Source organism: Centropristis striata, chromosome 10, assembly GCF_030273125.1.
Source record: "Centropristis striata isolate RG_2023a ecotype Rhode Island chromosome 10, C.striata_1.0, whole genome shotgun sequence".
Lineage (NCBI taxonomy): Eukaryota > Metazoa > Chordata > Actinopteri > Perciformes > Serranidae > Centropristis > Centropristis striata.
In genome coordinates this window covers 33449242-33464325 of record NC_081526.1, presented here as the reverse complement: position 1 = coordinate 33464325, position 15084 = coordinate 33449242, and the positions used below count along the sequence as shown (strand labels likewise).

General features: G+C 36.1%; 1 protein-coding gene across 1 annotated transcript in view; it reads left to right on the top strand.

Moving 5' to 3' along the window:
- The window catches only part of LOC131979329 (nck-associated protein 5-like), a 112973-nt gene that overhangs the window by 45351 nt on the left and 52538 nt on the right, over window positions 1-15084 (top strand). Inside the window, exons 4-6 of the mRNA XM_059343275.1 lie at window positions 3908-4063; window positions 10811-10879; window positions 13817-13855. Coding sequence (XP_059199258.1) covers window positions 3908-4063; window positions 10811-10879; window positions 13817-13855 — 264 coding nt within the window. The remainder of the gene's footprint in view (window positions 1-3907; window positions 4064-10810; window positions 10880-13816; window positions 13856-15084) is intronic.

Genomic DNA, 15084 nt, shown 5'->3' with positions numbered 1-15084 from the left:
GATACTTCTTCCACTGCTGGTCATAATAACCTGAGTCTTTTGGTTCACAACGTGGGTTATATATGAATTATAATATTGTAGGCTTAAGTAAGAACAGTGAATGAGAACAGCTTGTTTTTAATTTTTGTCAAAGAAAAAGATGACTTTTGTTATACTAGAAGAAAGAAAGCTTTATTGACAGCTTTTCTCCCTTTTTGTTGTTTAAAAAAATAATGCTGAAAGATTACTTTTAAAGTATCTTACCAAAAAATTGAATGGTTTACCTTGTGAGTCCCCACAATACAACTGCAAGAACAGGGTTTTGTCCCACACACTCTGGACTGTTTATTATTTGTGTTGGTGTGGATGAATGTGCAAAAAATAAGAACGAATGAACCTTAGACCAAATACAAACAAGGCTTATAATTCATAAAATTAATTTGTTAAGCCTTATCCATCCCTGATCATTTTTATGCTACCATCCATCTTCCTCTGTTTTAAATCAAGGCTTTAATATTTGGTTTCTGCAATTCTACACTTAGCATTACGGCTTAGTGCTAAATAATGCAACATGACATTGCAGTCCAATAAAGACCAGACAAACATCTCAGCAGCTGCCAGACAAAAGAAAATATACAGCACGAAATGTACAGCACTGACTGAAAAAAAAGAAAAGAGAAGTTCTATCATCACATCAAAACAAATTTGTCAAAAGAAAAATGACTCATACCCAGAATAAAGAAAGTTTATTTAATTATTTTCCACAGTATAACTCACAAAAAGGCACATTTTTATAGTATGTTACACTAAAAACACTGGAAAAATTAGAGCCCCATACAGATGATTGTGATTATCCGCCTGGTTGAAGAACAAACCTGAAAGGCTCCCACCCACCATGTTCCACTGAGCTTTATGCATCTGAACTACATGCTGATAATGTTGAATATCTACTGGTGCCATACACAGTCCATTTATTTCTTTGTCTGGTTGTCTGATTTTCCCATTTTGTTAAGTATAATAGAACTGGATGTATTTGTTTTTTGCCAATTTTATGCTGACGTGCAGTAAATTGAGATGAATCCTGGCTTATATATATAAAAAATAATCCACAGTCAAAATCATAAATCTAAGTGAATAGATATATGATGAATAGCAAATGAATCATTTGGAGAAAAGTCAAAACTTTAACTGAATCACTTTCGTACAAATGCATAATCACAAGGACATGAAACCCCTCCCGCTGAACTCTAACCCAATCTGCTGCTCTGTCCACAAATACATTCAACTTTAAAACCTGTTACAAGAGCTCCTTTTAATGAATCCCTCACATCCTCCTGCACTTAACTGTTCTCAGTTAAATTGAGCAGTCACAAAACAGACCAGGCATCCTGCTGGAGTGCTTTTTCTGGCCACCCACTGAAGGAAAGTCCAACATTTTCTGTTGTTTTATTGTCATTTGGTCCTCCAACATCTGAGGAAAATACTTTCCTCTCTTTGGCTTATTAAATGTTCCACTCTCTCTAACTTTGTTTTTCTGCCATTCCACACGGCAGGAAGTAAACGCAGCCTGTCTGAGCTTTTGAGCCATAGAGACTCTATTATATATGTATATAATAAAATTAAAAAAATTAAATTAAAACTACAAACGATTATATTTTCCTTAAAAGTTACCTCTTACAGCTGTGCAAATAAGTCTATTTCTCTAAAGCCCCATATATACTCCCAACTGGATACGTACCCAGGCACCACAGGGGAGAAGTAGTTTATGCTACTTTTTTTTTTACCAGGGCTCAATAATTCCCTGTTTCACAGCCATAGACTAAATCAAATATAGACATAGTGTCTGTCACCCATATTTGAAGAGCCGTAATTAAGCTCAAAGTGGGGGACTTCTTTGCCTCTTAACTCCTGCAAACTTTTCAAACAAAGCACTTCCAGGGCCAGTTCAGAGGATTTCCACACTCAAAGGACTGGCTCTCGGCCAGTAAAACTGTTTCCAGAGGGGCACCTGCTCTTTGTTGGTCTCGAACCACGAATCACTTACATTCAGTGTTAATAAGAACGTAATCTCCGTCCATAGCATTCAAGACGAGCAGAACAAATGTGTTGTACCAGTCGTCTTTGGATGCCAAGGTAGGCTCGCAAAGAAAGGAGCAACATTTATAAAGAGACGTGTAGTCTGCCGTTTTTTATAGTCGCAGAGACCTTTCCAGACGTAAACAATGCTTTATATTAAGGTCCTTGTAATAACCATTAATTAGCAAGTAATAAGGCCCTTGTAAGTCCTTACTAGATGCTTATTAACATTATTGTGTGTTAATAAGCTTTTATAAGTGTTAATAATGGCATTACAAACACGCATCACCCACCCATTATGTCTTTGCCATGCCTTTATTAATCTTATGTTGTTTGCTTATTGATATTAAAATATACTTTATTGCTCATCTATTATAAGTTAACTATAAGTTAACTATGCTTTTTGCAACTACCGGATCTAAAGCGAGAACAATGCCTTATTACTTGTTAATTAATGGTTATTAAGGACCTTATTATAAAGCGTTACCAAGTACTTTACTTAAGTGCATTTATGAGCTACTTGTACTTTACCCTGAGTATTATAGTACTCATTGTACTTCTACTCCACCACGTTTTGAGGCAAATATTGTACTTTTACTCCACTACATAACATTAAACATTAAAACATTATCATTTTAAAGTGATTAGACATTTTTATTTTATTTAACCTCATAAAAGTATATTAAGAAGTTTAAATGAGCTCAATAAAAATTAACTAATATTATATTGTTGTTAAGGACCTTATTATTAAGCGTTACCCAATGATGTAATGACATGGCTCTCGAGCCTGTAGGAAAGCAAACAGGTTCTGAGACGGTTCACAAGTTAAACCAACTGCGAACCAGCACCAGAACCAGCAACAATACTAGGTTCTAGTTGGTCGAAAAGCGGTAAAATGAGGATGGACCCCTTTTGGAACCAGCCTCAAGTGGCCAGGTGCAGAACCGCACTTTCTAGCACTTCTGCATTGGCCTCTCTTTTCAGCCCCAGAGGTCACAGCCTCCTTTTCTACCTAAAAACATTAAGAATAAATCACCGGTTAACATTTTATTCTTAAAAGTAATTACAATCAACAAAACTGCATTGCTTTTTTACACTGTTTCTCTATACAAGGCCAATATAGCAAATAGTTTCTTGTACCTGACAAGTTTCGGCTACCTTGCCTCTGTAGCCTTCATCAGAGGTGTTTGCTATATTGGCCTTGTATAGAGAAACAGTGTAAAAAAGTATATTAGTAGGCCCAATGAACCTCTTCAAGATAAAACTGCATTGCTTTCTAAAATATGATGTGAACATTTACAGCATGGTTACCAAAATAGCATCAGATTATGTAGATCATATAAACGGATGATGATGATGTTCTGGAGAAGCTGATTCTTCTTGTTGAGCAATGAGACCAGTGATGTGAAAGAGGGTGTAATTATTAATCACCACACCATATGATCCGTATTCACCGGCCCAGCTCTTTTGAACTTTGCACTTTGCACATACATGAACCAAACAGCCGGTGTGCTCGGGTGGTTTTCAGGCTGTAATTAGTCGACCCTACAAATCAGTGAACCGAAGCTCAAAAAGGCTTCAAGCTGCTACAAGACGTTTGATTCTCAGTGAAACTGACAGTACTCGCCACTTTACAATGGGTCATTTGATTGAGTATTACTAATAAATGTATGGGTTAAACACTTTAAAAGTAAAGTGGAAGTTTTATATATGCAGTAGACTCCCCACTCAGTTTGTTGTTTATCAAGATTTATTGCTATTATAACTGGAGCCGACTATGATGAAGAATTTATTTTTCATTTATTTGTGGCTTTAAGGCATGCATCTTTGATCTGCTGTGTCTGTGTTTCAGGACAAACTCCTGGAGGAAATGTGGAAGCAGCAGGATAGTCTGGAAGGACCCACAGCCACAGCAGCAGCGATGCCTGCCTCGCCCGAGGCCGGCGGAGGGTCGGAGGAGAATTCAAAGGACAGCAATCCCCTGCTAGAGCGACTCAGAGCCCTGGAGGTAAAGTGGATTGCATAGTCCACTTCTTACCCTTCCCCCCCACAACTGTTCCCCATTTCCCCACCACTCCTCCCTTTCCCCATCCCTGAAATGTCAGATTGATCGATATATTGAGAGTAGCCTTTTATTTCATTAGATATCTTTACAGACTTGGTATAATTGGGCAGCTCAAGGACAACACAAGGCTGTTTTTCCAAGGACTGAACATTATTGGACTGTTTACATGGTGGTCTGTCTGGTCACTATGACGATGAGATAGGAAGGATTAGTAGATGGGTTGTTAAAGTGTTAAAAGTAGACCTATTGTTTTTGAATAGCCGAACATGCACCATAACTGCTTTAACACCTGTTTTGTTTTCATTTCGGATTGTCCAATGAGGACCCAGCGAACAATGCTTCTTGTGCTACAGTGTAGGCTATTTTATCGTTTTCACACATCTATCTTGCATATCATTTCATTCTTTTACTAAACCTATTATGACTATTACGGCAACAGCTGCCATTACCTTCGTTAGCTTAGCTTAAAACAAAACACTTTCTGCTGCTATACTGTGCAATATAAATATTCTACTTTTACAGTTTCATATTTTTATATTTTATTTATCTTACATCCCAGAGTTCAATCACTGTGAGCCAATTCATGGGAATTTCGTTCAATGTGCATATTTCTATGTACAACAGAATGAAAATAAAGTCTGTCTAAGTCTAGCGTTATGAACATTACAATTGTAATTTAAAAAAACAACTATCACTATCAACAATCCTACTATTATAGATCTTAACTGTTGAATTACAAGAAAAAATAAAGTTTAGATCTTTGGTAGCTACGTTAGCATATCAGACCCACCCTGCATCAGCAGTTAGCTTAGCTTCAAACTCTATGAACGATATAACTGTAATTCTGCAATACTAAACAAAAACAACTATAACTGCCAACAGCTATACCACTAAGGCTCTTAACTGTTTATTTAAGATACTTAAAATGAGAAAATAAAAACTCAGACCCTTGGTGGTTTTGCTAGCATACCAGACTGTCCTTGTATCAGCTGATAGCTAAAGTTAGCTTAGCGAGAAACAAATACAATTAGTATTTCCAGCAGCTACAGTATTATATATTGTGTTTTCACATGTTAGAGGTATAAAAGAATAAGTAAAACAAAAGCTTAGACCTTGGACAGGAAGCCAGACAACCACAGGGCTGACACAAAAAGACAGACAACCATTCATATTCATACATATGGACAATTTAGAGTCACCAATTAAACCTAAGCTGCATGTTTTTGGACTGTGTGAGGAAACCGGAGTACCCGGTGAGAACCCACGCTGACACGGGGGAGAACATGCAAACTCCACACAGTAGAGCTGCAAGGTTGCCCCAACTTTATAAAAAATACTTATAATTCTGAAATGTGGAACGAAAACAACTCTCTCAGCTGTAGTAGTTAAACTTTTAGAGCTACTTTTTCCAGAAACACTGCTGGTTCTGTGGTGTCGGCTTTTCACATCAAATCAAACGGGGTGCGTCACTTATGGCTTCCAGTGCATTTAGCCTTTTACACTTTGACTTCCTGTTAGGCCAATCAATAAACTAATTATCACTTTTAATCACTTTCTCTATAGCATAGATCAGCAAATTGGATAAAATCTGGCCCTCCACCAAAATTATTTGGCCCACTTTGTATATTCTTAATTTTTTTTTCTCACTGGCCTTCATAAAAACCTTTGGGCATGCTGCAGAAATCTGCTGCAGGCTACCAAATGGCTATTTCTGATGTGTCAGACTGGGTTATATGGCGTAAAGTGGTAGCTGAGGCCAAGGCCATATTTGAAATCATTAGTGAAATCTAGGATGCATTAAAAATAATTTAAGAGCAGCCCAAGGTAAATACATAATGAATTCATGTAGCTTGGAACTTGTCAGTTATTAATGTTAAATCTTTCTCTTGTTTGGATGAAGTTATCATTAACAACTGTCATGTGTCATTCATAGCACAGAGTCTGCAGAGCTTCCTTTAAAGTAACCAGTGAGCCATGAGGATGAGAAACAAGCACAATCAGTGTTTCATCATCCCTCAATCCATCTTTGAAAATGAGACCCCATTATGCTGAAGTGCAGTCCTAGGGGGAAGACACAAGCAGCAGGATACAAAGGAGTTATTCATATCCAGGAGGTGATAATTAAAATGCTGACAGGGTAGTTAACATTTGCAGCCAGTGATCCAGTGAATGTACAGTGTGCCTCTCTGTCACACCTTCCCTCCTAAAGTTAACACCATCTGCTGAGAGCTCACATCGATCGCACATTTATATCTACTGCAAAGAACGGCCTAAAGGTAAAACCCACCGTAAAGCAGAGTTCACTTTGCTAATTCTGCTCATTTTTATTTTACAGGGTGTGATTTTGTGATGGTCACATTTGTTAAATATGATCCGTTATGATGATTGCTTTACCTTAAGGCCAAGAGACATATTTGTTGAATTTCATAATCACACTTTTACCACATACCTGTTAGGAATAGGGGAATAACATTGATAAAGCATGATATTGTGATGTTTTGCATGCCAATAATGTATCAGTGCACTAACACAATATTTTATTATGGACATCTTTAATGTTGGAAATATAAATTAAACTTTTTGGTACAAGAATAACACAATCAACTGCTTTTTCAGGTCACTAGGTGGTGCTGAGTTGTTGTGAATGTTTTATTGCATTTACTTTGATTTAACAGTAATTTATATTAAATACATTTATGATTATGACAGTGTTGGTCAGTCCATCTGCTTGACCATTTATTCCTTCGATAAAAAAACAACACCTTCATCTTAAAAGATTTTGTGTCTTTGCAAAGTTTAATGCAGCCTATTTGTTATCACATATGAAGTGAAAACACACTCTGAAAGCGTCAAAATTCTGAGATGAAAACATGGCAAACAAGTTCATGGCCAAATATTTAGATACACATTGCCATGGATACGCATTGTTTTACTTCTATCCTGATGACGACCTGTCAATCAAAGGTAGCCACGCCCCCCAAGTCTCTTTATCATCTATTTTTTTCTAAATGGGGCCATTAATTAGACAGTTAACATCATATTGTCGTGAAGAAGACTTGAAACTAGCAATTTTTTTCTGAGGTAATAAATCAAGTGAGAAGTAGTCTCATTTTGTATTGAGATAGATAGGACCGGATTTCTTTTGCAACTGACGTTGGTGCCCCCTGTTGGAGTTTTGAAAGAATGCAGACTTAAGGCAATTCTGGTTGCTTCACTGCTCTGACCTGGAGGTTGCCGCCTGCCTGTTCTGTGTGTTAGTCATTGTTTACCGTCTAATTAGCAACTTGAGATGCAAGAATGGAGTTGGAGCTGAGAGACAGCATCTACGACTGGATTGTTTCTCTGCATATGAATACAGATAATTCTGTTAAGTTACATTAAGAGTATTTTTTGCTTTTATTGGACAGGACAGCGGGAGTTAGACAGAAAAGGACGGAGAAAGAGAGGGAACGACATGCAGTAATGGGCTGCAGGTTGGTGTTGAACCAATCAAGGACTCAGCCTTTGTAGACGGGGCGCCCCATACAGATTAAAAGTTAAATCATCATCAGATGATAACTGATGTGTTTTTGGATTAAATTTGGGCCTGTGTGTTCCACCTCTTTTGCTCCCCGCATGGGCTGTTTACCTGCATACAAACAAAGCTCAAAGTTGATCGGTCAATACTAATCTGACTACAAATAAATACCAAAAAGTCTTGTCCTGCTGACTCTAAATTCTGAAAATACTAATAAAAGTCATGGCTGGCTAGAACAAAATCAAACAAGGGATTCAATTTCACAACCAAATATATTGTCAGATTTCCATTAATATAGTAAATGACTGCATGCAGGACATGCATCTACACTGTATGTAACTTGGGTTTAATGTTGCATCCTGCATCCTGATAATGTCACAATAATTGTATGTATGTAAGTTAATTAGTAGCATGGATGCTTGCTGAATTTTCACCATTTCAGTAATATTTCAGTGATGTTTATTTATTTTCTGTGTACTTAGAGAAGCCTGCATAACCCTTCTGTCATTAGTGATGATCTTTCAGTGGCGCCTTAAATTACATCAATTTTCTTGTCTACTTTGTTGACCCTAATGGATCATTCAGAGTGTATCTTGTGGTTTTCATGCCATTGCCTCTTCATGGTGGCTGCCTTTGTTTTATCCACATTTGTAATTAAACTTTAACGCTGAACTGGAGAAACATTACAAGGTTTTCCATTTAGTTGGAAACTACTTTCCAGTCATTATGGCACAGTTGGGTACCTTCTCTATATAATCTGAAAAATGAAGGGAAAAAAAGCTCTAAGAATCACAAATAAGAAAGAAAATATGAATAATAAAAACAAACTGTGCCTCCTGTGCTCCTTGACTGAGAAGTTGCTGACTCCTCTCAGCTCCTCAACCAAAAACTAATATTCAGTGGAATTTGACAGTTAAGCCTAAAACGCTGATTGATGTGATTCTCGCAGCAGATCAACCGTGTTAACTGAGCACAAACAAGCACGAGGGAGCGTGGCAGTAAGCACGCTGCCAAACATTTACATCTTTGATTTATTTTTACATTCTGGATCATTTTGCAGAAGTAATACATTATGCAGAGGCAAAAACAGCTCTTCGACTTTTCTAAAGTGACACTTAAAGCCTCAATACAGAATTTATTCCCATAAGAAATACCACTTGATGACACTTCCTATGGAGCACATGTCTGTAATACATTATGAACAACCTATAATCTGCTTATAAGCACTGTATAATTATAGTTATAAGTGTTCATAAATATTCACAATACCCTATACAACAGTAATCTCAGCACATTTAAAGGGTCAAATATCATAACGCTTTATATTGTTTGTTTTTACAAGCCTATATCTATGATGCATTATAAGCATACTTATGATGCATCATAATCTACTTATAAACACTGTATAGTTATAGTTCTAAGTGATTTATAATCACAAGATTATGATATTATAAGTATGTTTATAATGCATTAAAGCAGTAATTATAATTATAGGTATGTTCATATTGCATTATAACAGTGATTATAATCATTATAAGTATTTTTATATTGCATTATAACTGATTATAATCATAATATGTATGTTTATAATGCATTATAATTTATGACAGTGATTTTAATCATTACAAGTATGTTTATAATGCATTACAACAGTAATTATTATCATTATAAGTATGTTTATAATGCACTATAACAGTGATTATAACCACAAGTGTGTTTATAATGCACTATAACAGTGATTATAACCACAAGTGTGTTTATAATGCATTATAACAGTGATTATAACCACAAGTGTGTTTATAATGCATTATAACAGTGATTATAACCACAAGTTTGTTTATAATGCATTATAACAGTGATAATAATCATAATAAGTATGTTTATAATGCATTGTAACAGTGATTATAACCACAAGTGTGTTTATAATGCATTATAACAGTGATAATAATCATAATAAGTATGTTTATAATGCATAATAGACATAAGTATTACCATCATTAGGTAATGCTTATGTGTTATGCATTTTGCTAAAAAGCATTATTTATGAGTGCATATAACTATATTTATGCAGTGCTATTAGTCTATAATAATGCATTGTGAGTGTGTATATAATGCGTTATAGACATGGACTTCAGAAGGTGTTACCAACTTTTTTTTCCCTTGCAGTCTGCTGAATATTATGTTAATCAATGATCCTCATTTGTAAATGTGATGTGCTCCCACATCAATAGCAAGTGTGAGCTCACATAACACTTAGTATATAAAGTTCTAACACTTAAAGTTCAGACTCATAACTTGGACTTCCCTGACCTTTACACAGCGGATCTAGCCTTCAGGCTGATCCATGGCCTTTTAAACAAGATTCCTCCCAAACAAAACACTGAGTCAGAACAATCCATACTGTTGTGTGCTCCATTGTGATCAGTCTCAGGATATTAATCAGTATCATTTCAGCAGCCAGTCATTGAAGCAGCTTAAAAATACTGTGGCAATTATCCTTGGCTGTCACCTTGGGTTCGTTTGAAGTCGACGTGGAGCTGTGTGATGGCCACTTCTTTGAACCCCTCTCACCCCTGTCATTATCTGCCATTTCTGTGATTTTCTGTGAACCTGTTGTTCAGAGGAGTTGCCCGCAGCACTTAAGTGAGAACAAGCCATCTCAGGTTGCCTAGCCTTTAAGATTTACTGGATTAATCATTTCGGTGGAAAGTCACCTCCTGAGTTCCCGGAATGGTTTCTGTTCCCCGTCGTGCAGAACCTCTGTCAGTAATTGAATTATACCTGTGGTACCTCAAGTGAGCCTTACAGACACAGTGCAGGGCTGCAGGAAGGAGTCTGGATGCCTGAAATTTAAAGCATCATTCATTTAGAACCATGTTTTTCTCCAGTGAACCTGCAGGTCCTACAGTGCTGCAGGGAGATATCTGTCTGTCAAAGAGAAGAAAATATCATCAAAAGCTCACAGTTATATTGCGCGTTGATTTTTTTTTTTTTTTGGCAGGAATAACCATAATAATTGTTATTATATGTGTATTTGGCTCACAGTTGAGATGTGAAACCTTATTTGCTGAGCAACTTTTAAAAAAATTCTATTTAGATATGACGATAGCAAAGCATTCAAAAGTAATGACTGTAATTTATGCAATTTATCTGTCTGTGTTTGGTCTGAACAGGCTGAAAACTCTGCTCTGTCAATGGAAAACGACAATCAGAGGAAGCAGTACGAACGCTGTCTGGATGAGGTGAGTGTTATGTTCTGCAAACATGTCCTGCACCATATCTAAACTGCTTTTATACTTACTCTCCCTCCAGTGTCCCACAGAGAATCTATCATGCAGAAAAAAACATTTATTTTAATCTTTTATGCAAAAATAAATAAAATTTAACTGCTGTCATGGTTTTCTTGATAATAACCAAAATCATTATCAAGAAAACCATGGAAAATGTCTAGATATCAGCTCTTAAATTAAACTCTTATGAGCTATTTTTGTTGTTATCATTATATTTGTCCTGGAACAATTAAAATTAACAAGAAATTGAAGAAAAAAAGGGTGGTCTAATAATTTTTCCATGACTGTATTTGACAAATAAGTACTTTTACTTTTGATACTTTAAGTGCATTTTGATGCTGATACTTTTGTACTTTTACTTCAGTATGTTTTGAATGCAGGACTTTCTGGTCAAGATTTAATATTAAAAAAAAAATCAATTAATAGTGATTAGATTTTTTTTTTTCAATTAAATGTCATAACAATATATTAAGTAGTTAAAATTAGCGTTGAGACTTGAAATAAAAATGCTGCTAATATAAGTTCATCAATAATAATAATTCAAAAACATATTTTGCATGTCTAAAACAATCTGAGTGGGTCCATTCTGCATAACGAGTATTTTTACTTTTGATACTTTAAGTACATTTTGTTTCTGATACTTTTGTACTTTTACTTCAGTATGTTTTGAATGCAGGACTTTTACTTGCAGTGGAGTAATTCCACAGTGTGGTATTAGTACTTTTACTGAAATAAAAAGGATCTGAATACTTCTTCCACCACTGATCAGGACCCGAACAATCTTAGATGGCTATTAGATTCTGTCTAGCGAAGAGACACAACCACATTATTATGTGTAGTGTTAGTGAAAGGGAAGAGAAGAAACATGTCCTGCACCATATCCTAACTGCTTTTATACTTCCTCTTCCTCCAGTGTCCCACAGAGAATCTATCATGCAGAAAAAAAACATTTATTCTAATCTTTTATTTAAAAATAAATAAAATTTAACTGCTGTCTTGGTTTTCTTGATAATAACCAAAATCATTATCAAGAAAACCATGGAAAATGTCTAGATATCAGCTCTTAAATTAAACTCTTATGAGCTATTTTTGTTGTTATCATTATATTTGTCCTGGAACAATTAAAATTAACAAGAAATTGGAGAAAACAAGGGTGGTCTAATAATTTTTTCCATGACTGTATTTGACAATCTGAGTGGATCCATTCTGCAAAACAAGTACTTTTACTTGTGATACTTTAAGTGCATTTTGATGTTGATACTTTTGTACTTTTACTTCAGTAAGTTTTGAATGCAGGACTTTTACTGTAGTGGAGTAATTTCACAGTGTGGTATTAGTATTTTTACTGAAGTAAGGGATCTAAATACTTCTTCCATGTGCACATACAGATTGTACGTTGAGCATAAATAAGCCCTTACTGTACAGGTGCTTGAAGCAGCCAAAAAAGATGAATAAAAAGGACATTATTCCAAGCAAATTTTATTAAATAAATCCAATAAAATGTAAAATGTTTTACTGTAGCCTACTGTTTTTTTCAATTTACCTTAAAAAATTGATCAAAGGTAAAATATCATGAAATACATATATTTTTTGACCTGTCATAAAAAACCTTTCTTTCATGAATTCCTGTTCAGGATGATTATGACTATGACCATCAAAATCATAACTGTACAGTTTTAGATAAATTTAAAGGGTAAAACCACCTCAAATTATATTATAACATTCATACTTTCCTCATATAAGCAAATTGAATGCAGGGCTTTTACTTGCAGTGGAGTAATTCCACAGTGTGGTATTAGAACTTTTACTGAAATAAAAAGGATCTGAATACTTCTTCCACCACTGATCAGGAACCGAACAATCTTAGATGGCTATTAGATTCTGTCTAGCGAAGAGACACAACCACATTATTATGTGTAGTGTTAGTGAAAGGGAAGAGAAGAGAACATGTCTAATTGAAGTGGACAGACAACAGAGCCCTGGGCGACGTGGGAATGAGGCTCCCAGCTCCTGCGTCCGCCTGTCCCTTTGATTGTCTCTCCATCTCATTCCCTGTCCTTCCCTCATCTGTCTCCAGCCAGCAAGACTGCTCCACTTTACTTCTTTAGCAGGCTTCACTAATGGGCTTGTTACCATGGAGATTGCTGCCCATGAGAATTTAACATATTCTAGTTGAGGACAGACATTTTCAGAGTTTCTGCTGTGGGATGGATTTCTCCTCTCCTGCTTTTCACTCCTATTATGCACATTAATCTTTTTTTTTGGGAAGGCATTCAGAAGGCTTCCTGTCATGGTCTGAATGAGCTGAGGCGACTCCTCGTGATGGATAGATGAAAGAGAGAGGTTGAGGGAAATCATTTTGCGGCACACAAGAGTGGAAACATAGTTATTATTCCAGAGTCAAGGTGTAATGTATGCTTCCGCTTCAGAAAACAAAATAAGCACTAAAGAAGGCATTTCAGATTATTCTGTTTGAAATTCAAAATAAAAGCTAAAGTCACATGTTTCTGTAAAAGTTTGCTCAGTCCAATCCCAGTTAAATAAACTGTGTAGGGAAAAAAAACACAAATTCTCTTAAAAAAGGCATTTGTTCAGATTTTTATGACTATATTTTATTTATGCTGAGAATAAAGTTAGATATACTAACTGCAGGCGGCTGCTGTGTGATTTCACTAAACTCGACTTTGTGATGCAACACACTGTCAATTTGTCCTCACAGCATCTTACACGCCTCTAGATTCTCTCTGATGGTGTTCGTACTGGGTCGTTTTCATTTACAGTCCGTCTGCATCTCAGAACTCCACGGAAAGTTCTAAAATCTGAAATAATGATCAGATTCTTGCACATGTTTAACATCTTTTTACTGTCTTTTCACCTGTCTCCTTCAAGGTGGCTAACCAGGTGGTCCAGGCCCTCCTCACACAGAAGGTTTGTCTCTGTCTTTGACGCATCATTAATCCAGTCAGCCGTTAGAATCAATCAGAGAAACCAGGACTGTCACAATGATGAGTGACTGTATGACTGACATGGAGGAAGATTACAGCTACATCTCAAAAAATTTGAATATCGTGAAAAAGTTCAATATTTTTTGTCAATTATTTCAGAAAGTGAAACTTGTATATTATATAGATTCATTACACAGAGTGAAATATTTCAAGCCTGTATTTCTTGTCATTTTGATGATTCTGGCTTAGAGATAATGAAAACACAAAACTCAGTGTCTCAGAAAATTTGAATATTACATAAGTTCAATAAAAAAAGGATATTTTAAACACAAATGTCAGGCTTCTGAAAAGTATCTTTATTTCTATACACTCAACACTTGGTTGGGCTCCTTTTGCATGAATTACTGCATTAATACTTGGTGGCATGGAGGAGATCAGCCTACAGCACCATGTTGCTTTTATAGCAGCCTTCAGCTCATCTGGTGTCTCTCACCTTCCTCTTGACGACAGCCCATAGACTCCTATGGGGTTCAGGTCAGCAGAGTTATCTGGCCAGTCCAGCCAGTAACACCATGGTCATTGAAGCAGCTTTTGGTACCTTTGCCAGTGTGGGCAGGTGCCAAGTCCTGCTGGAAAATGAAATCAGCATCTCCAAAGAGCTTGTGGAAGCATGAAGACTCTAAAATGTCCTGCTAGATGGCTGCTATGTTGACTGTGGACTTCAGAAAACACAGTGGAGCAACAGCAGCAGAGGACATGGCCCCAAACCACCACTGACTGACTGTGGACTCACATATTAAACTTCTTCACAATATTCAAATTTTCTGAGACGCTGAATTTTGGGTTTTCATTATCTGTAAGCCAGAATCATCAAAATTACTAGAAATACAGGCTTGGAATATTTCACTCTATTTATTGTATGAGTTTCACTTTCTGAAATGATTGACAAAAAATATTGAACTTTTTCATAATTTTTTTTGAGGTGTACCTGTATATGTCTTTCCTCATGATCTTTGACAGTGAAAGAAAATCTGAAATCCTTTGCGTTTCTTTTTGTTAACCATTCAAAGACCTTTTCTGTTTTGAGAATTGGTGGTTGTTGGCAGTGGATGTTTAAGGGGAGATAGCAGGTCAACAATAAATGACACATAGAAGTGGGGACATCATCTGAAAGCTGTGAACCTGGAGATTAATTTGAGATGCAGCTCAGCA